We start from the raw sequence: 22,236 nt of genomic DNA on the forward strand, positions 1-22,236 counted from the left end.
CGATCACTAAGATGCACCGGACCGTAAGAATGTGATCGATCGATGAGATTATCCCATCGATCGATCGAGAATCTCAAGTGTTCCTCGGAATGTCCTCGGAAAATCTTGTAAGTTTTTTTATAAACGGATCGATCGATGGATATATGTCCAAAAACGCATTGATCGATCACTAAGATGCACCGGACCGTAAGAATGTGATCGATCGATGAGATTATCCCATCGATCGATCGAGAATCTCAAATGTTCCTCGGAATGTCCTCGGAAAATCTTGTAAGTTTTTTTATAAATGGATTGATCGATGGATATATGTCCAAAAACGGATCGATCGATCACTAAGATGGACCAAAGCGTAAGAATGTGATCGATCGATCCGTTTTTGGACAAAAACGCATCGATCGATGCGTGTTCGGGAAACAGAATTATAAGGCAAAACCCGACCTTTTTTGGATCTAAACCTCAGAACTCTCATCCCCTCCGATTTCCCCTATAATTCGCCCCCCCCCCCTTTCTGTAACGCCCCCGAACCGTTCTAGGCATAGGTCAAACCACCGGCCAACAATCAAACAAGAACATGACCAACGGCCGACCGTCTACCAAGGATTGGGAGTGCTACATGACGGGTTAACGGCCGATCCGGCCAAGGTCACGAAACGTGCAATTCGTAACTAGGCCAGGCCGCCCACTAACACGTCCCGTCAGACCAAAGCCTAAGGCTTCTCAACCCGTACTCCAATCTGACATTGTGTTAGCTCGGACAAGCTAATATCAGAACAACAAGGCAGTTTCACAAAACATTCGCTTTATTTATCTTATATAATATCTGGTTTATAATACACAAAATATTATACAAGTGGTGGCATGCCAAGAAAGCGAAAGTACATACTTATAGTCTGAAAGCGTCTTAAGCAAAAAGATGCAAATCTACACCAGCCAGCCTAGCCTCCCGCGCTTTCTACAAGCTCACTACTGGTCACCTGAAAACAACAACGAGTGAGGAGTGAGTAATCTAGCATTACTCAGCGAGTTACAATCCCCCACTAACAAATACAACCCTTCGCTATCCCACCCCAAACAATCTAAAGCGAGAGGTTCACCTAACAACACAATTTAATAACAATAAGCAATATCAGAAATATGCAGCGGTAAAAGATAGCAAGATAACTAGCATTATGCTAATTACTAGCTCATCACCAAACTCAAACTCGATTTAAACCAGGGTTTAACAACCCAAAACACGATATAATATATATATCAAACTCGGGCCCTGGTGACGTTATGTTCCTCCTTCACTATCGGCGATATCCTATCTTCCTACCACGAAGGCCAAAAGAAGGAACTTTCAACCGACCGCGGCCCACAGTCCTTCGGGTCACCGCGCGACAGCCCACAGTCCTTCGGGTCACTGCCACATTACACCGTCGTGTAATCACTCAGCCATAGGCCATGACCCCGTCTATCTGAGTCTTCCCGATCCAGCGAATAAGGGGTTTCCTTGAACCCGCCGTGTACGAGGTCTGAAGGAACACTAACTCACCCCAATATGCCTAGCATTGTGGGTTACACAAATGCTGTCGGCCAATATACGATTAATACTAAACCCGGTAAAAATAACACAAGGTTTCAAGTAATAATCACAACACAATCAACCACATTCCAGAATCTAGCATAAAGACTAATTCCAGAATACCTAACTATCCACAACTTAGCGATATCATCTAAGCATTCTGCATTCGCTAACTAACCAATCAACCTAACCATTAGCATGCTACTACGGTTCTCAAACAATAACAAGCATGCCATCAACTCAATCAACATAACCTCAATTATTCAAACCGTTACTCAGTTAGACCCGGCCTCCTGCCATGATCCAACTTCCAAGTAACGGGATCCTGCATGAAAACAACTCAGCAATCAATCGATTATAACTCACAGTTTTTGGTTGACCGTGGCCTTGACCCCAAACCCGACTTCTGCGATCCGAACCCTTTCCCGACCTTCAGAAGTAGACCCTCTTCTTGACTGAACTCCACTTGAACTGGTCTCCACTATAACTGATCTCTCTTCACTTGAAAAGAACCTTCTCCAAGTGCTGACTCAAAATCGGCAGAGTAACTGTTCTCGAAAACTGCCTAAATCGCTCGAAAACTATCGAAACTCGATCTTTCTTTCTTTGCTTTCTCTTTATGTTTTGAAGTAGGTTTGATGTGTTCTGGATGGTTTGAAATGAGAGTGGGTCGTGGCCTATTTATAGGAATCAGCAACCAATCAGGAACAATCCGTGTGGCAGCCCGTGTGTCGCTTCGCATGGCTCCGGACGCATGCGCGGCGGCACCTCGTGCTCCACATGTCCTTCAGCATGGCCTGCTCACATGCAAGCTGACACCACGCCCTCTACCTGTCTGAATGCATGGCCTGCTCCCATGCAAGCTGACACCACGTCCTCCACATGTCTGGCCGCATGGCCCGGTCGCATGCATCGCAACACCTCGTGCTTGGTCGTTCCACCTCGTGCTCCACATGGCTGGCTGCATGCCTCAGTCTCATGCAGGATGACAAACCCCATGTCCTGATGGACTGCTGCATGACTGAAGTGCATGCAGGTCGACACCCCATCTCACACATGGCTGGCCGCATGCTTCGGTCGCATGCATCGCGACACCTCGTGCTTGGCCGTTCCACCTCGTGCTCCACATGGCTACTTGCATGTACAGGTTGCATGTACTGCTACACCTCCTGCTTCCCTTGACACACACACTGACAGGAGCTTGCCACCACGTCCTGAACACACACACATCTAGCCACCTCGAGCTTCTCGGTCAATTGTCCGATATCGGCCTTCTAGTGAATTTTTCGTCCCGCGATCACTCCCAATATTTTTCGACGCCCGTTCTGATGATCTGATTATTTTTAATAAGCTCCAAATGAATCCTGACTTGATTGAAAATATTTCCCGAGTTTCCGGCTTCTTCGAAAAATTCCATAATCCCGAAATTAGGGTTTTTCGCCCAATTTCCGGTCTTCCTGTTGTGCTTCCAAAAGTGTCATGCTTCAAACGTCCTTTGAGTAAATATACCACATTGTCTAACCATTGTCTAGTGGGATACTTGACTCATGGTTCAGAAAAAAACAATCTGATCGTCCACGACTCGATCACCCAAAGGATACTCGACCATTCTTTTTTTTTTTTTTTTTTTTTTAAAGGGTTTCTACACTTTCTCTCTCTATAATCATCCGATTTGAACAATTTTGGGCTCTATTCCCCTTGATTTTTCGAGCTCTTCCTGATTCCTACACTCGTTTTCACCCTAAGACAGGTATACTCCACGAATCTCCACATTCTGAAATCGTGTTCTTGAGCAATTTTTTGGGTTTTGTGAATTTCTTATTTCCGTGTTGATTCCTTGATCAAATATGCATGAAACAAATGTTTAAACATGGAATAGAACACAATTGTCTATGATCAACGAGTTTGGAACATGATTTGAGATGATTTAGGGATTGAGAATTTTTTTCAATTTGGTTTTTTTTATCACAATTCGATTTCGCCTTTCATTTTCATGTTGCTTTGAGTTCTTAATTGATTATAACCATGTTGAGAGCAATGATTCTATTTTGTAGAGAATGAAGCGCATGAAAACATCAGCAAAGAAGAACACACAAGAAGAGGGTTCGTCTCAGCGAGAGAATCAAAGGCCAAAGAAGTGGGATAAGTCTGATACCACCCACTACAACAACATGAAGAAGGTAGCCGTTCCGGCTACACAACTAGCATGTCCTGAGACGATGACAATATTGGGAATCAAATCAGACATTGAAGGGCTGTTCCAGAACATGGGTCTAGGCCAACTATGAAACCTCAACGAACCCACTTATCCGGATTTGGTACGCCAGTTCATAGCATCCGCATACGTCAGCCGTCCCGATGATAGCCATCAGGAAGGTTTTCTAGCATTCGTAGTGCAGAAAGTATACTTTGAGGTATCTTTCACAGACCTATGCGGACTATTTGGATTGGTTTTCCGCTAAGTCGTCCAACGTCTGTGAAAATGTCTGGAACCGTAACATGATATGTTGCCCGTTCACCTCTATCATCATGCCGAGCAGGTCTTCTGTTTTTGGTCTGAACTTCTGCTGGAAATTAGTACTCGGCAAAGTTTGAAGTTTCTTCATTGATCATCTGTGCGACTATAAAACCTTCCACCCTACTTAAATTTTTCACCATCTTCTTCAAATGGAACATATACCGCTCATACAGATACATCCATCTATACTGCACAGGACCACCAAGTTCCAATTCTCTTGCCAGGTGAATAACAAGATGCTCCATAACATCAAAAAATGAGGGAGGAAATATCTTCTCAAGGTTGCACTGAATCACGGCTATGTTAGTCTTCAAATTTTCAATACCTTCAAGAGTCACTGATCTCGTGCATAAATCGCGGAAGAAACCACTTATCCCTGCAATTGCTTCATGAACATTTCGTGGTAATAGTTCCTTGAAGGCGAACGGAAGGAGGCGCTGCATCATTACATGGCAATCGTGGCTTTTCAAGCCAGTAAACTTTCCTTCCTTTTTGTCGATACAGTTACGCAAATTTGATGCGTAACCGTCTGGAAATTCCACATCGTTTGAAATCCAATCAAAGAACGCATCTTTTCTCGCTGCATCAAGTCGGTATATGGGAAAAGGAGCCCTACCATTCTCATCAACATGAAGTTCTGAACGAGCACATATATCGACTAAATCCAGTCTTGACTTCAAATTATCCTTTGTTTTACCTTGAACATTAAGGATCGTGTTCATGAGATTGTCAAAAAAGTTCTTCTCAATATGCATGACATCTAAATTATGCCTTAGCAGATGATCCTCCCAGTATGGCAGATCCCATAAAATACTTTTTTGTGCCAGTTATGTAGTTCTCCAACAGCATCTACCAGAAAACGCTCATGTCCACCGACGTCTGGCGTCCTTTCTGCACCAAAATCTCTTAGTTGTATCTTCAAATCTTTCCCACAAATTTCCGGAGGTGGACTGTCAAACACCCTCTTGTTCTTCGTAAACAAATTCCTACTCCTACGATATGGATGATCAGGTGGTAGGAATCTCCTGTGACAGTCAAACCAACACGTTTTCCTTCCGTGTTTTAGTTGGAAAGCATCAGTGTTATCTTGACAATATGGACATGATAGCCTTCCATGCGTTGTCCATCCAGACAACATACCATATGCTGGAAAATCACTTATTGTCCACATTAGTACTGCCCGCATTTGAAAGTTTTCTTTACACGAAACATCGTATGTTTCAGCACCTTGAGCCCATAGTTGTTGCAACTCATATATTAGTGGCTGAAGAAACACATCAAGTGATCTCTTAGGATGCTCTGGTCCGGGAACGAGAATCGAGAGAAACAAAAACTCTCGTCGCAAGCACAAGTTTGGGGGTAGGTTGTATGGTGTAAGAATGACGGGCCATAGAGAATAATGTCTTCCACTCTTGCCAAACGGACTTAAACCATCAGTACATAATCCAAGGTAGACATTTCTTCTCTCATACGCAAAGTCGGGATACTTTGATTGGAAATGCTTTCACGCTTTTGCATCTGAAGGATGTCTGATCTCACCATCTGTTGAGTGCTCCGCATGCCATCTCATTGGTTGCGCTGTGCGTTCAGACAGATACAACCTCTGCAACCTTTCCGTCAAAGGTAAATACCACATCCTTTTATATGGCACTGGAACTCTTCCACTCGTATCTTTATAACGAGGCTTTCCACAAAATTTGCATGTAACCCGCTGTTCATCCGCACTCCAATAAATCATGCAGTTGTCGCTGCATACATCTATTACCTGATACGATAAACCAAGACCAGCTACGAGTTTCTGAACCTCGTAGTATGAACCAGGAGCTACATTATCCTCGGGTAGAATATCTTTTACAAAATCAGCAATCGCATCCACACAGTCTTCAGCCAAATTATAATATGTTTTAATGCCCATCAATCTTGTAGCAGATGATAAAGCTGAATGACCATCTCTGCAACCTTCGTACAATGGTTGCTTTCCAGCATCCAACATATCATAAAATCTCCTAGCTTCTGCATTGGGTAAATCTTCCCCTCTAAAATGATCATTTACCATATGCTCAGTACCTACACCATAATCTACATACGTTCTAATTGGTTCTTCTAATCTAACCGCTGGCTGAGGTTCGCTAGTACTACAATGTTCATAATCAGTTTCCCCATGATGATACCAAATTTTGTAACTTCGTGTAAACCCACTCAAATATAGATGAGTCCAAACATTCCACTCTTTAATAACCTTTCTATTTTTACAATTAGAGCAAGGACATCTTAACATACCTGTTTTTTCTTCCGGTTGTCGGTGAACTAACCCCATGAATTCGGTTATACCTCGTTGGTATTCTTCCGTAAGCAATCTCGTGTTCGGATCCAAATGAGGTCGATCAATCCAAGAACGAAAATAATTTGAAGAAGACATATTTTTTATGAATCAAATTCGTGTGTAAATAGAGTAAGAGGGAGGATGAAGATATGGAGTGAATGAAGAGGAAGAGTAGTGCTTGTATTTATAGTTTAAATCCTGCCGACAGACCGAGGAAATTCCGACGGAATTCCGACGGAAAAGGCTAGTTCGTCGGAATTTCCTCGGAATTTTGTAAAATCCCCCAACGGCTCTCCAACGGCTATAATATTTCCTCGGAATTCATCGGTTTTTTCCGAGGAACACATTTTTCCTCGGAATTTCCTCAGAATATTCCGACGGATTGATATTTCCTCGGAATTCCGTCGATATATTCCGAGAAAATTCCGAGGAAACCCAATTTTGTGTTTCCTCGGAATTTCCTCGGGATATTCCGAGAATTTCATTTTCCGTCGGAATGTCCTTCAGAATACCGCTGTTTTCTTGTAGTGTAATAATATTACATATTTACTTTTTGCATAAATATTATACTATTTTGCAGAACATGTCGAAATAAAATGCCATCGAGGGGGCAAGCTTGCCTGAATGCTGAATTCCTGAGACAGTGAAGCAAGGGATCTCGAACTTGACACGGGTAGGAGCTTTTCGCTCAGGTGTTGCTTCCTCTGCAGTTATACTTGGAAGATGGAACTCTGCTCTTAACATGTACCCCTATGTTGTTTTTATAGAGGTTAGCATTCATACTACAATGACTCATGATGGGTGTTTCAACTGGATTAAGGACCATCTACCTTGTTCCCGGAGGAAGATTTGATTTTTATAGAGGTTAGCATTTATGCATCTTTCTCAGGAGCATAAGCAGCAAACCCTAGATGTCCTAACGGGGAGGTTCGATGCATCCGTAAGTACATGCACTTAAATCACAACATTCATTTTGGTGCTGCAAACAGAAATTTCTCAATCATATATTCAAATAATCTGGCCATCATGATATGTGCATTACAGTTAAAGAGAAGGAAAAGTGGAACATATCTACTTTTCTTCCTTGAACTGACTTCTAGCTTTTATGAGCATCTCAACACGACTTCTAGAATGCCTTTCTATTTGCGCTTCCACCCATATAAAAGGCTTTACCTGAGCAAGGAGTAAATTACAGTCACACATCACGTCTCATCTAAGGTGGATTTTTAAAGGTGTAGTCTCCTATTTAATTTTCTAAAAATATATCAGATTAAATATTTAAAATATGGAAAAGATCAGAAATATAATTTTTAGTATATCATAAATTCTTAATAAATATAAATATTATCAATGAAAAAGAAAAAAAAAAATTACTAAGAATGAAAAACATATTTTCATAAATTTGTTTCTCGGCCCGGGTTGCCAAAAAAAAGAAACAAATTTGCTTGTCTTCAAAATGGTAAGATCAGCCTTGATAAAATTCACATGGAAAAAATTTCCACCAATTTCTTTTCCACAATCTTTAAAATAGGTACAGATGTTTGGTTTTGTAATGGCTGATTGAAGAAAACAATAGGGGTCAAGCGTTGATCCAGTCTTCAAATAGAAAGGATTGACCAGGATTCAAAACTTTTGAAACGAGACTCTCTCCATCTCGTTACTTCATTGAATACTTGCACGGAAAATCTATTATACAAGGCTTGGATATATTAATGATTAAAAAGGAGTATGTGTAAATTAAATTCATGAGTCTTAGAGTCACGCGTTTCCTCGGGTTCCTTATTATCATACAAACCTATTTGAATACTTTTGCTCCATGTTCACTCACTCTCACACACATTCTCTATTCTTCAAGGATCACACATACATTCTTCCACAAGTGGTTTTAGTCATCAATAGTTTATTTATAATTCGAAGATCCTTGGCTTGCTCTTGTCTAACGAGTCCCATTTCGAATTTAATTTAACCATTTCGTCACCGTTCAAAAAGACAGTCGTAGTAGTATTATGCGGATATATACTCATTTAACAAATTGTGAAATAATTACTTTTATAAAGTTATTTATAACGTTAATGAAACTTTATTCATCGATCGTAATTGGTATATCTATAAGGTTCTAGTCTCTTTGTTTCAATTATTTATGTGGGATTTGGTCAAGAAAAAAAATTATTTGAGTTTTATAATGATAGAAACCATATTTTAAAAGCATATATTAGATTAATATAGTCCTTTACCCTCCACAAACGGAGGAGGAAGAGTTTAACAAAGCAAGACAGACCATCTCCGATGTATTTTTCTATTTTTACTTCTAAAATATATGAACTCTATAATAAAGATGAGTTTTACTCCAATATATTTTTCTAAAATAGAGATTTCTACATGTAAAGCAAAATATAGAGGAATGTTATTTCTTACTCTATAAACAGAGGACAAAATAGCAATCTCTACTTTAGAAGCAAAAATAGAGATGGGTTGGAGTGATTTTGTCTCTAAATGATACTCCCTCTGTTCCTAAAAAATGCATATTCTAGAGACACTACAAGAAAACACAAGTTTAACGAGGAAAATTAACGAGAAAAATTTTTCCTAGTTAATTTACGTTGACTTTACGAGAAAATTACACGGAAAAATAAAATTAGCGTTATTTCCTCGTAAAGTAACGACGAAAGTCGCTGTAAAGTGACGTGGCTTTTATGAGGAAATCGTATTTCCTCGTACATTCCACGTAAACTTAGCGTGGTCTTTACGACGAAATATTTTCCTCGCTAAGTTACGACGAATTGGCGATGAAATATGTGTTACGACGAACGAGTAACGACAAAACGTATTTCCTCGCTAATTCCTCGTAAAGCCTCTTTTACGACGAACTCACGAGGAAAACCGCCCTCGCTAAACTTATGTTTTTTCGTAGTGAGAAAATTTTTGTTTCAAAAAGATACATATTTTATATTTCCAATGTATTTTTGTCAACTAATAATGAAAAATTGTGAAGTTTAAAAACGTTAATTGCATTTCTTAAAATCTTATTGGTTTAAAAATATAGGAAATATAAAATTACAAAAAAAACTATGCATTTATAGATAAGTTTTAATATGTTTTATTAAAAGTGTGAAAAATTCCAAAATATAGATATTTTCGGAACAGAAAAAATATTATAGAAGTAGAAATAGAGGTGGGTTGGAAATGCTCTTAGCCAAAACTTCAGCCTTTCCCTCTTACATAATTATTTGAGATTCTTAGCTAATGAAGTGTTGTTTGATTAAAAAAGACATCTCAAATCAAATATAACCTCGTCCAACGTATCAACAGGGTATCCAAATCATTGTTAGATAGGTAAAACCCTTCTAGTTGACAACGATATCTTTAATCTACACCAGAAAACCTTATGTCACCTTTTCAGTTTGTGATGAACAAAAAACTACAATTGAATAACCTTATAGAGAGGTCCAAAAGATTACACAGTTGATATATATTATGCACCTTTAACATGTATATATAATCCAAAATAATGCTAAAAATGAATCTGCATACAGTATTTATTATTATGAAGGTCATATATCTCTCACATTTAATAAAAATGCAATGTACACTCGATCTCACTACCTTTCGGTTCTTTGAATGTTTTCTTTTTAAACCAGAAAAAAAAAAGAAATATAGAAAAATACGAAAATTACAGAAACAAATTTTAACCAAGCAAAATAACCGAATCGACACTGATCCGTTTTCTTCAAGTCGCTGTTGACTTGACTACAAGAGACTCTTCTCTAAATCACACGCTTCATTATTCTTTTCACATTCTCTATTAGTTACAAACTGGTATAAACCCTAGAAACCATTCCTTTTTTAAAACCACTTTCCCTTATTTTTCCAAAAACATAATCTCTTTCTCTCTAACCTCAAACGACAAAAACTTATGGGACTTTCCGGCAAGACCCACCACCAGTTCAACGTCGAACATCACGAAACTTCCGAGGAATGGGCCATTCCTGGAATCTCCTTACGTAAGCCGATGAAGCCGATTAGCCTCCCCTCAACTACCGTAGCCGACACGGAGGGTGACGTTCATCAAGATCAGTGGCCGACGACTCCAACGGCGCCTTCCTTTAGAATACCGACGGTTTTCCCGTGTCCTCCGCCGCCAAAGAAACGAAAAGCATCGTCGAAGTTTGGCTACAGCGGCGCTAGAGAATTCTTCTCTCCACCGGATCTCGAGACCGTCTTCATACATAAAGCTACAGCCCCTTGATTCTAATGATAATTATTTCGTCTCTCTAACCTATTTAGGTTTATAAATCTTAAATTTATAAAATCAGTTTCTTCATTAGTTTAGCTCGTTACTCTTTAGAGCTTTCTTCGTTAATTAATTTCGATTTATACAAGGAAAATAATGTTAGGAGTTAGGACAGTACTAGGTAAGGTTTGAAACTCTATGTTCTTGTTTAATTTTGTTTTTCAGTAAAACTGATGGTTATATAATTTGTGTCCTTTTACCTTTTCTGCCGTTACATATGTAAAACTCCTTTGATTGTTACAATATAAAAACCTGATGGTTATATAATTGCAATATAAATCAGTACGATCAGGGCCGGCTCAGATGTATTGTGGACCCTAGGGCGAGATTTAAAATATGCCCTTTAGTTATTCATTGGTCCAAATTAAATCACTCAATTTTCATTATTTATTTTTATATGTGTATAAAACCCAAATCCACAAGAAAATTATAAAAATGATGTACTATCGTCTACCGCAATGGTCCATAAAGCCCAATATGTTGAACATAAATTTGATGTTTTTCCTTTGACATTGCCGACAAACAATTATATTAAAAATTTAAAGAGGAACTCGGTTGGAACAGTTTAGACAAGGCCCTTTAATTATTCAACGATTGGAATATATGGGCCCCTATTGTACGTTGGTCTTGGCCCTTTTGTACGTGGACCCTGGGCGGATGCACTGCTGGCCCCTGTCCTTGAGCCGGCCCTGAGTACGATCCTAACTATTTCATGTTCATGTGTAAATGACAACATGCATCTCAACTTCCAAAAAGCCTTAATTAGCCTTAACATTTATTAACCAAAAACATACAACATCTTTTGCCCCCAAATCTTTTCGTTTCAAGACTTTCAATTAACTAAAAAAAAGTGTCGGAAAGTAAAAAATATATCCACTTTTCTGTATCCTTCGAACAGTCTTGATATTTACTACCCTTATTGGAGGTCCATATTTCATCTTTTAGTTTAACGTAAAATATTTTCAAGCTAGATAATGATGTGAATGAGTTCTACTGCGACATGCTGATCCTTGCTCTTGAAAGAGTTGTGATTTCACAATCGTTCACTCAAATCCCCCATTGTTTAATTGGGCATAATTAAGCTCTTTAGGAGACTTTTAAGGATGTCAATAAAAAGGATTTAGGAAGACTTTCAATAATATAAGAAGATTAATACACTAGCATAAATTTTACAAACTAATTAAATTAGAATAATTGGTTATTATTTTGTTGTTGTTTTGAAATTTAGATACAGTCATAGAATAAAAAGAATCGTAGGTCAATAAACTGCACATCACAAAAATATAGCTCGAACTATAAACCTTTGAAAGAATATTTAGCACCATATTAGATACCAGCTTAGCCACAGATATTATCTGAAGGAAAGACAGAAAGGTGAAACCACTATTGTATCACTCTTTTTAGCGACTTCTTTCTTTGAAAAATTCTTCTCCACTCATCGTGACAACTTAAAGCGATACTTAGAATCTTAAGCACTCAAACTGAAAAAAACTTTTGTAGTCTAGGAAAAAAAGAAATTAAATTTAGTTTGATATCTATTCTGATAGCATGTAAAATAAGGTGGGGGTATTGGATTTAGAAATTTGATAGAATTTGAAGGAATTATGGTTTCCATTAAATTCTAGTGTTATTCAATTGTGTATTTTATCAATTCTTTTAAATTCATGTGTTATTCAATTGCGTATTTTACCAATTCATTTAAATTCTAGTGTTATTCAATATTTGCTAGATTTAATAGGAATGTTATTTGAAAGGAATTTAATGGAAAATGTAATGTAAAATGCAAAGGATCAATTCCTTGCTTTTACGAAGGGATTTGTTATTTTTAGAACCAACTTGACCCCACGGTAACCCACTACGTCTTTAGAAGACATATCACCTACATCAGCCCAATTCCATGTCTCTCCTCTTCCAAAACCGGAACCGAAAAACTGAACTAGAACCAAACTAAATTATTCGAAACCAAAACCGGACCGCCTCAAATACCTGAATGGTTTCTATATTTCTATATCTGAATAACCGAACCGGAAACGGAACCGAACGGTACCCGAATATCCGAAAAAACAAGTTTCAACACTTTGATATAAAATAAAATGTCATCAGTTTCACTCAACCCGAATGCCCATGGCTAGTTCACCCAAAAAGATTCCTTTAGTAAAAAAAATCTATCTACAAAAAGTAAAATTTTTCCAAGTGTTTTATTTTGATAAAAAAATATCTAAGAGTTAACTACTAGTTGTGTATTTTTTCGTTATCATTCATAGCGTTAATATTACCATTTGAATTCCATCAAATTAATTTACATTCACTTAAATTCTATGGCAAAAGGTAAACATAAGAATTAGACAATTGCATTAAAATCTCATAAAATCATTTAAAATACTGCAAAAGTTATTACATGTGAATTCTTTCAAATTCTTGAATTCAATACCACCCCCTAAGAAAACAGCTTGATTCTATTATTCACATCTCAAAAATACTTATACACACGCCCTTAAGCTGATTTGCTTAAGCTCCAACTTATCTCGACTAAATATATATAATATATATATCACCGAAATACATATCACTATCCAATAAAAATAGTCCTTACAAAACTAATGGGTTTAAGATAATTCAAACGTGACCATGCAATGCCTATACACAAATCCATACAAACCAGTAAACGTAATTTTTCGTGCACTAATACAAAAAGATTGTAGGAATACAAACAATAATACAAAACCAAAGGACTTTCGACTACCACTTAGACGCGAGACCGGCCTTTAACAGAGATACGTATAAGAGCTGGTTCCATGTGTCCGGCACACCCGGTAAGCACCAGTGACTACAATCTTGGTGGCTCACGGCCTCTCTTTTCTCCTTTTCCGTCTTGTACACCGTCCTATATATAGAAGGGTGACCATCTTTTCTGAAATCCGTTAGTCTGCTTATGTTCATGTAAATCACCGGTGTTTTCATTTTATCACGGAGTATGTAGTCGAGAGCTCTCATCTTTGAAGGATACTTTTTTAAGTAATGCGTGTTATAGATCGGTTCTGTCTCGTTATGGCATTGTCCTCCTGAGTTCCATGGCCCTCCTCTGTAAAAGAACATCGGTTCAATACGGCCAAGAACAACGTTTTTGAAGTAAATATAAAGTATTACCTGAAATGTTGTAAGGAATTAACCTACTTGTGCTTTTAAGAACTTAGAATAAAAACTGTAACCAAAACGTATTCTCTTTATTAGAATATGTAATTAAGCTTGTATCTTCACAATAGAAAGCTTAGAACCGTAAAGACTAACCCCAACCTAAAGCTCTATATATAACCCCTTATAAATTCCCTGTTACAATAGGCTTAAGACAAATTTCCTATTCCTATATGACTTTGTGTATTTGACCGACACTGTCATAAAAGGAAATAACGTAATCTTCACTTGTTGCAGGATCTGCATATTGGGCTTGAGAATATCAATTGTGGCCCACTAGTTTCTACAAACTCCACCTTGGGCCCAAATGATTTCTTCTCCTCGTGTCTCCTTCCTTTGGTATCATCGACGTCGTCTAGAGCTCTCTTCTTTCTTCCATGGCGACTCTTACGATGATGGCGATTCCAAAATGATGATGGCATTTAATCGTACAGATCCTTCGTCAAGGATCTCCGATCCACCACTGCATCTCCCCTTTTAAGGATTCCGGCTCAGCTCCTTCGTATCTCTGTCTCGTGAACCCACCACCGAGGTTTCTTCGGCGGCGCCTCTCACTCCGATCCTCACCTATCATGAGAGAAGATCGCGACTTCTTCTTTCTTTTTTTTTTTTTTTTTTTTTTAGCCATCGGAGATGATAATTTCACCGAAAATATGACGTCCCCTTTTTTCGGTAAGTGTTCATCGATTCTTCAATTTTAGCTGATGTCTCCTTAGTTTCCCTGCTTTAATCCTGTTTTGATAGTGAAAATTCCTTAGTAACATCTCAGTGTTGCCGATCTTTTTTCAGCTTCGCAGGCGCAATTTGTATGCGTCTCCTTTGCTGTATCAACGACTCATGTCTCCCTTCAGCTTTGTTTTTAGCTGTTTAAGACATTCCTATGTCGTTAATCTTTATCCGTCGATCCACCGAGCCTCTTTGTTACCGCTTGAGGTACTCGTCTCCCTTCAGCTTTTGCTTTGCCGTTTAAGACGTTCTCTCATATGTCGTTAGTTAGTCATTCCTGTTTTGGTCTTTTCTCAGCTGCTCCACCTCGAGCTGAGAACTCCTTTCCTTTAGAACTCCTTGCCTCGCATCTTCCTAGCAGGTAACTTCCTTGTAACCATTGAGCTTCCTTGTTATCGATAAGAAGTAACTTGTTTGCTCTAACCTTATTACTTCTTCTTGTGCGAGGTGTATCGATAACGAAGTTACCTGCCGTGCTGGTTTCTCAAGCTATCTTGAGGAGTTCACAACAGAGATCAAACTTTTGCCCTGGTAAGGCCTTAGTTAGAAAGTCTGCTGGGTTCTTGCTAGTATGGATTTTAGATAGAGTAACACTGCCATCTTCAACCACATCTCTGATGAAATGATATTTAGTGTCAACATGCTTGGTTCTTTCGTGATGAACATGATTCTTTGCTAGGGCTATAGCGCTTTGTGAATCACAATTAATCTTGACACTTTCTTGATCAAAACCGAGTTCCTTGCATAGTCTTCTTAGCCATAGAGCTTCTTTCGCAGCCGCGGTTAGTGCCATGTACTCGGCTTCGGTTGTTGAAAGGGCTACTACGTCTTGTAACCCCGATCTCCAGCTTACCGTATTTCCCCAAACTTGAAACACGTATCCTGTGACTGACCTTCTTCTGTCAAGGTCTGTAGCATAATCAGAGTCACAAAATCCCTCAATGCTGAACTTCGATCCTTTAGTAAACGTTAGACACCTTCCTGTTGCTCCTGTTAGGTACCTTAAAACCCACTTAGCAGCTGCCCAATGTTCTCTTCCGGGTTCAGACATGTAACGGCTTATCAATCCAACAGCAAAACCTAGATCAGGTCGGGAACCGACCATTGCGTACATTATGCTTCCTACTGCACTTGAGTATGGAACATCTTCCATATGTTTTCTTTCCTCTTCCTTTTGCTCTGGTTTTAAACTTCTTAGTTTGAACTGAGATGAAGTTGGTGTTACCACGGCCTTTGCATCTGTCATTCCAAAGGTTTCTACTACCTTTCGTAGATAGCCTTCTTGTGATAATATTAGGGTTCCCTTCGCTCTATCTCTTATGATATCCATTCCTAATATTCTTGATGCTTTTCCCAAGTCTTTCATCTCGAATTCCTTGCTCAAACTCTCTTTGATGTTTCTGATTTCTTGATGATCTCCTGAGACAATGAGCATGTCATCAACGTATAGTAGTAAGAATACAGCTTGTGGCGTCTTAACATTCTTCATATAGACGCATGGATCTTCTTTGCTTCTTACGAATTTTTGAGTCTTCATAAAACAATCAAACCTATGATTCCATCGCCTTGGTGATTGTTTGAGCCCATATAAGGATTTCTTAAGTAAGCAAACTTTGTTCTCATCCCCTTTCTTAACATAGCCTTCAGGTTGCTTCATCAGAATTCTTTCTTCTAGATCCCCGTGTAAGAACGCCGTTTTCACGTCCATTTGCTCGAGCTCGTAGTCGTTGTTAACCACAAGTGAGAGCATTATGCGAATTGATACATGTTTCACCACCGGAGAAAACACTTCGTTGTAATCAATCCCTTCTTGTTGTGAGAAACCCTGAGCTACCAATCTCACTTTATATCTCGGTTCTTCTACTCCTGGTATCCCGGGTTTTAACTTGAAAATCCACTTGCACCCTACTACTTTTGCATTCTCAGGTTTCTCTATCAAGATCCACGTTCGATTTCGTTGGAGTGAGTCCATTTCTTCATCTGCTCCATTCTTCCATAGCTTTTGTTTCTTGCTCGTCATAGCTTCAGTGAAGGTTTTAGGCTCCTCAATTTCTAACTCGTCTGCTGCGGCTAGTGCATAGGCTACGAAATCTTCATCTTCAAATCTTGATGGTGGTTTTATTTGCCTTCTAACTCGGTCCCTTGCCAGCATATACCCATCGAGATTTGTTTCTGCGTTTGAAACAGTCTCGTCTTCTTCCTCGGTCATGCTGTCGTCTGAGCTGTTTGACGTTTCCGGTAAGATAGATACTCCACCTGGAGCTGTTAACTCCTCGTCATCGGCATTTGAAGGAGTTGGTCCGTCTATCAAATTTTCTTTGAACGTCACTCGCTTAACTCTCTTTTCTTTTGCGTCTTTTTCAACGCCTTCAACTTCAGTGCCTTTCTTAGGATCTTGTATCGTGTGTTTGTAGAGTTCTTCTTCATTGAACACAACGTTCCTACTAGTGTCACATCTTCTATCTTCTTCAATCCACACACGATATCCCTTAGTACCAAACGGATATCCCATAAATACTCCTTTTATGGCCCTTGGACTTGTTTTTGCTTGAACTTTATGAACAAAAGCGGAACACCCGAACCTCTTAAGGTTGCTCAGGTCGCACTTAGTACCTGTCCATCTCTCCTCAGGTAGTTCATAATCAATTGCAGAGTTAGGAGATCGATTTATCACATATGTGGCCGTTGAAGCAGCTTCGGCCCAGAACTCTTGCCCTAACCCTGTCTCCACGAGCATGCACCGAACCTTGTCCATGATTGTTCGGTTCATTCGTTCTGAAACCCCGTTTTGCTGCGGAGTATATGGACAAGTCTTGTGTCTCTTAATGCCTGAGTCTTTGCAAAGTTTATCAAACTGCTGATTGCAAAACTCAAGGCCATTATCTGTTCGTAGGCACATTATTTTCTTCTTCGTTTGATTTTCGACAGCTTCTTTCCACTCCTTGAATTTGCTGAAGGCTTCATCTTTCGTTTTAAGAAAATAAATCCAAACCTTTCGAGAGTAATCATCTATGAAGCTTATGAAATATTTACTTCCGGATAGACTTTCTGGAGTTGATGGAGCTCCCCATAAATCTGAATGTATGTACTCGAGAATGCCTTTAGTGGTGTGCTTTGCAGCGGGGAAGCTCTGCTTATGAGATTTTCCAAGGACGCACGTCTCACAGAACTCAAACTTGTCCACTTCCTTTTTCGGTACGTAGCCCTTTTCTACTAACACATTCAGATTCTTTAAACTCATATGACATAACCGAGAATGCCATATAGTTGTCTTGTCTATCTCTGCCTTTGACACGTTAACTTCTCCTTTGGATACGGTCCCTTGTAAGTAGTATAGACCTTCGTTGAACTTCCCTGATATGACCTCCTTCCCGTCCTTGTAGAACCTGATCATAAAGTCTTTCCCTTCATATTGGCATCCAGACCGCTCAAGCATCCCATAAGATATCAAGTTCCGGCTCATAGTCGGCATGTATCTCACATCCTTGAGAACCACCACGGTTCCATCGGGTCTCACGATCCTTATTTTACCAATACCTTTTACATCACAGTGTGTATTGTTTGCCATTAGAACTCTGCCACCTTCGAATTCTTCTAGGTCAAACAAGACATCTTTGTTTGGAGTGATGTGGAAAGAACATCCTGAGTCCATTACCCATTCTTCTTTTGTGTCTTTAGTACTTACAGTTAGTACTAAGGGTTGTTTCGGTTCCTCAGCTATATTAGCGGACTTGTATGACTTCTTATCTGGACACTCTCGCTTCCAATGTCCCTCCTTGCCGCATATGAAACAACCTTTATTGTTTTTGTCATACTTCTGCCTAGATTTAGATCTCCCATACCTGCTCTTAGACCTTCCTTTCCCATTACCGTTGGCTCCTTTGTTTGATCGGTTTGACGATCTTCCTCTATCCTCAACATATAAGCCCTCATCTTGAGACTTAGATAGCTTACCACTTTCCAATAACTCTCTCTCCTTAGATCGTGCAGCTCCGGTTACTTCGTTAATCTTGAGAGTGTCTCTACCGTATTTGAGGGTCTCCTTGAGTTGATCATATCGCTGAGGCATTGAGTTTAGTAGTAGTATAGCTTGAACTTCTTCATCAACCTCCACGCTCAAGTTATTTAAATCTGTCACTAGTTTTAGGAAGTCATCAACGTTTGCATCAATCGTCTTTGAATCGTTCATCTTGAAAGTGTAAAATTTGTGTTGTAGGTAAATACGATTCGGCAAGGACGTCTCCGTGTACAGCGTGTTGAGAGCTGTCCACATCGCAGCAGCCGTATCACAGTTGCAGATCTTTCTTAGGACTTGGTTTCCTACATTCACAACAATGAGATCTTTCGCTTTCTCTGATTTCCCGAGCTTGACGGGATCAATGGTAGGGATAGCTTCAGCTTCTTTCTTCTCCGTGTCCTTCAAGGTATCATCACCTTCTTCCTTGTTGACTGGTGAATCCATTAGAAGCTTCTCATCTGTTAGGATATCCTTTAGCCCTAGGACACCAAAGTGAGCCATCATCCGAACCTTCCATAGCGAAAAATCTCCTGTTCCATCGAACCGATCTATGTCGATCCTCTCAATCTTTGGTTTAGTCATTCTTGTTCAAGCACCCTTGCAATCAAAACCTGGATTGCTCTGATACCACTTGTAAGGAATTAACCTACTTGTGCTTTTAAGAACTTAGAATAAAAACTGTAACCAAAACGTATTCTCTTTATTAGAATATGTAATTAAGCTTGTATCTTCACAATAGAAAGCTTAGAACCGTAAAGACTAACCCCAACCTAAAGCTCTATATATAACCCCTTATAAATTCCCTGTTACAATAGGCTTAAGACAAATTTCCTATTCCTATATGACTTTGTGTATTTGACCGACACTGTCATAAAAGGAAATAACGTAATCTTCACTTGTTGCAGGATCTGCATATTGGGCTTGAGAATATCAATTGTGGCCCACTAGTTTCTACAAATGTGTCTCGGAATAGCCTCTAAATACAACATGGGTTTGGTTGCGGTCGATGTTCTTGTCGACCCACTTGGCCCAAGTGGTGAGAGCTCGTTTATAAGCTTCGAGAACCTTGAGCCTCGGGTACACTACGTTACCCTCTTGGTAATAGTTTTCTCTGCCAAACAACATCAAAGTCACTGTTAGGCCTGCAAAGAACCGTACCGTACCAAAAAAATTGAAACCGGACCAAATTTCGTCCTATATCTCTAGAACCGAAAAACCAAAAAAAAAAAGCCAACCTAGTCACTGTTAAATAAAACAATGTTACAGAATCATACCCTAGTTTTGTTTTGTCATGAGTCCACCAATGACCAGTGTTGAATACGAGTATATCAGCATCTCGATACATGGATGTCGTCTTGTCCATCATATCCAACCTTAGTGTCTCCAATGTAGTCCCGTTCACGCCTCTAAAACTTGATTCCCTTCCAAAGAAGGGCGAGCCAACGAAATCAACCGTGCAGTTATAGTCCTCGAATCTGAAAGCGTAGAAGCCTCTCTTCTTGAACTCTCTTCTCCCTGAGATCTCATAAACTCGTTTCTTGTCCTTGAGGCTGTGTCTAAGAATGCAAACCAGAGACTCCCACATGTTCCTGTTAATCGAGTCCCCAACAAAAACAAGCTTCTTCCCTCTTAGCTTCTCAAGAAAGTCTGTCCCGTTCAACCTTTAAGATTCCAAACACAAACACGTTGTAATACTCCAAGAAACGAGAACATCAAGAACCAAAAGGTAATAATAACTTACCTGGGAATGTCACACCCGTTAGGCTGCCATTTCCATTTAACATAACCATCATCAGGTCTTTTATTAGCGTGACAGTTGAAATCTCTGTCTATATAAGGACACGAACCAGGCGGGTAATACGGCATCGTTTCATCGTCAGCTCTCACCCAGTTTCCATCGTAGATATCACAATCCTCATAAGAGCCTCTGCTTCGATCTGCTTCCACAGTGGCATTCTTCTCATTGCTCGAGTTTGCAGGCACAAACCTACCTCCCAGATCAGATACCAAGCTCGAGCTGTTGCCTACACTTATCGTAGCATTTGCTTCGAGGGTGTTTTCGTCATTTCGGCCTGAGACTTTTCCATCTTCAGACAAAGTCGAGTTAATCACTGTGTCTCCAGATCTTGGTCCAGATTCAAAGCTTGAGACTTCACCTTCTCCAGACAAACTTGTATTCTTCGAACCAGTATCTCTTGTTTGTCCAGATTCAAAGCTTGAAGCTTTGACATCTGGAACTGGAACTACTTCAGGCTTCTTCTCTTCAACTTGATTGGAAGAAGAAGAAGATGGCCCTGAAGAAGGGATGTTAAGATTGGAGTTTCTGAGACCTTGAAGCAGAGGAGAGACGAAGGGGACATTGAAGGAGGAGTTAGCGAGGGAGAGAAGTGTGACGATAACGAGAGAAGCTGCGATTCCTAGTCCGAATCTGGACAGGATGTTTCTTCTTCTCGCAGAGAAGAACTGGTCGGGGAACAAGAGCTTCTTCGACGAATCCATAATTCTTGGTTCAGTCTAAAATGCAGTTAGAATGAACAGAGCATTGGAGACTTGGAGAAGAAACTGAAAATTAATAAAATGGTAATTTCTGGTTTATTTGTGTAAAAGAGAGGGAGACTCTGTTAGATTTTGATCTAAGGTGAGAACTTGAGTTTGAGACACAGCGGTTTCTCTCGAGGATGACGATTTCGTTTTTCAGTTTGATGTTTGATAAATGTTAAATTAGTCTCTTTGTTAATGCATAATTTTGGAAGTTTTTTTTGTTAAAGTATGTCAATAATTGAGAAATTATGTGGTTTTCTTTTTCTTTGCCAATTATGTGGGTTTACTTTTAAAAATTCAATTATTGCGTTTCATTTATTATATATGATATGAAACTTTTATATAGGAAAATTGGACCATATAGCAACACAGTATTAATATAGAAAAATAAAGACGTATATAGATCTGTTAGGGCAATCTCGTAAATTCAGCTATTCTCAACGAAAATACTAAAATTTTGATAATCTAAAATTTACTTGGGTTCAAACTTGAAAAGAATTATGCATTTGCTCAATTTATAATTTTAATATTTTCTTTAATAGTTTGAAAATTATAACCGGAAAGTTAGTGAATAATGGTAATGTCCGAAAATACTGAGCTACAATTTACTAGGTTTAAATCTTTTTTAATCTTTGAAAAGAATTATGAAATTGCTCATTTAGTCATTTCTTATTCTTAATATATTTTTCCTTTATAAATTTAGTAAATGAATATAATTAGGAAGTTTGTGTTAAAAAAAGGAATATAATTAGGAACTTAATGGATCGTGGTAATGACCAAAAAATACGGCAGAGTACCACCTACTGCATCTAAGCAACGTGTCTTAAGAACGACTCACGAGACTTTGGACCGACATCCCTTTAACAGCGTTTGCTTATTGCCGCGTGATCTGACGGCTATTATGTGGTCTCTCAGTTGCAGGTGCACGCTTTTGTCCTCACACCTGATTAGCCTCCACGTTTACGACTCTGCTTAAATTCGCTGATGCAGTTGAGAATAACGACCATTGTATGTTCGTGGCTTTGTCTTGTGGCTAGAAATTGCGAGGAAAAGAAGTTGTAAT

At 39.2% G+C, this 22,236-nt stretch overlaps 2 protein-coding genes and 1 long non-coding RNA gene across 3 annotated transcripts; 2 read left to right on the plus strand and 1 right to left on the minus strand.

Annotated features, from left to right (window-relative positions):
• Positions 1–9,707: 9,707 nt before the first annotated feature.
• BNAC09G14560D (cyclin-dependent protein kinase inhibitor SMR15) lies at positions 9,708–11,209 on the plus strand. The gene has a single exon (XM_013868121.3). It carries the CDS (start codon positions 10,319–10,321, stop codon positions 10,649–10,651), a length of 333 nt encoding a protein of 110 aa, XP_013723575.1. The 5' UTR covers positions 9,708–10,318; the 3' UTR covers positions 10,652–11,209.
• Positions 11,210–13,243: 2,034 nt separating this feature from the next.
• LOC106427354 (protein trichome birefringence-like 2) lies at positions 13,244–21,426 on the minus strand. The gene is made up of 4 exons (XM_048770103.1): positions 20,374–21,426; positions 19,907–20,293; positions 19,588–19,743; positions 13,244–13,781 (listed from the first exon to the last, which is right to left on the minus strand). The coding sequence occupies exons 1-4, from the start codon at positions 21,129–21,131 to the stop codon at positions 13,436–13,438; spliced, it is 1,647 nt and encodes a 548-aa protein (XP_048626060.1). The 5' UTR covers positions 21,132–21,426; the 3' UTR covers positions 13,244–13,435.
• On the plus strand, positions 14,133–19,706 carry LOC111204468. Its single transcript, XR_007329353.1, has 5 exons — positions 14,133–14,560; positions 14,678–14,821; positions 14,912–15,145; positions 18,831–19,038; positions 19,538–19,706. It is a non-coding gene; the product is annotated as an uncharacterized LOC111204468 (long non-coding RNA).
• Positions 21,427–22,236: the final 810 nt, after the last annotated feature.

Source organism: Brassica napus, chromosome C9 (genome assembly GCF_020379485.1).
Source record: "Brassica napus cultivar Da-Ae chromosome C9, Da-Ae, whole genome shotgun sequence".
NCBI classification, from domain to species: domain Eukaryota; kingdom Viridiplantae; phylum Streptophyta; class Magnoliopsida; order Brassicales; family Brassicaceae; genus Brassica; species Brassica napus.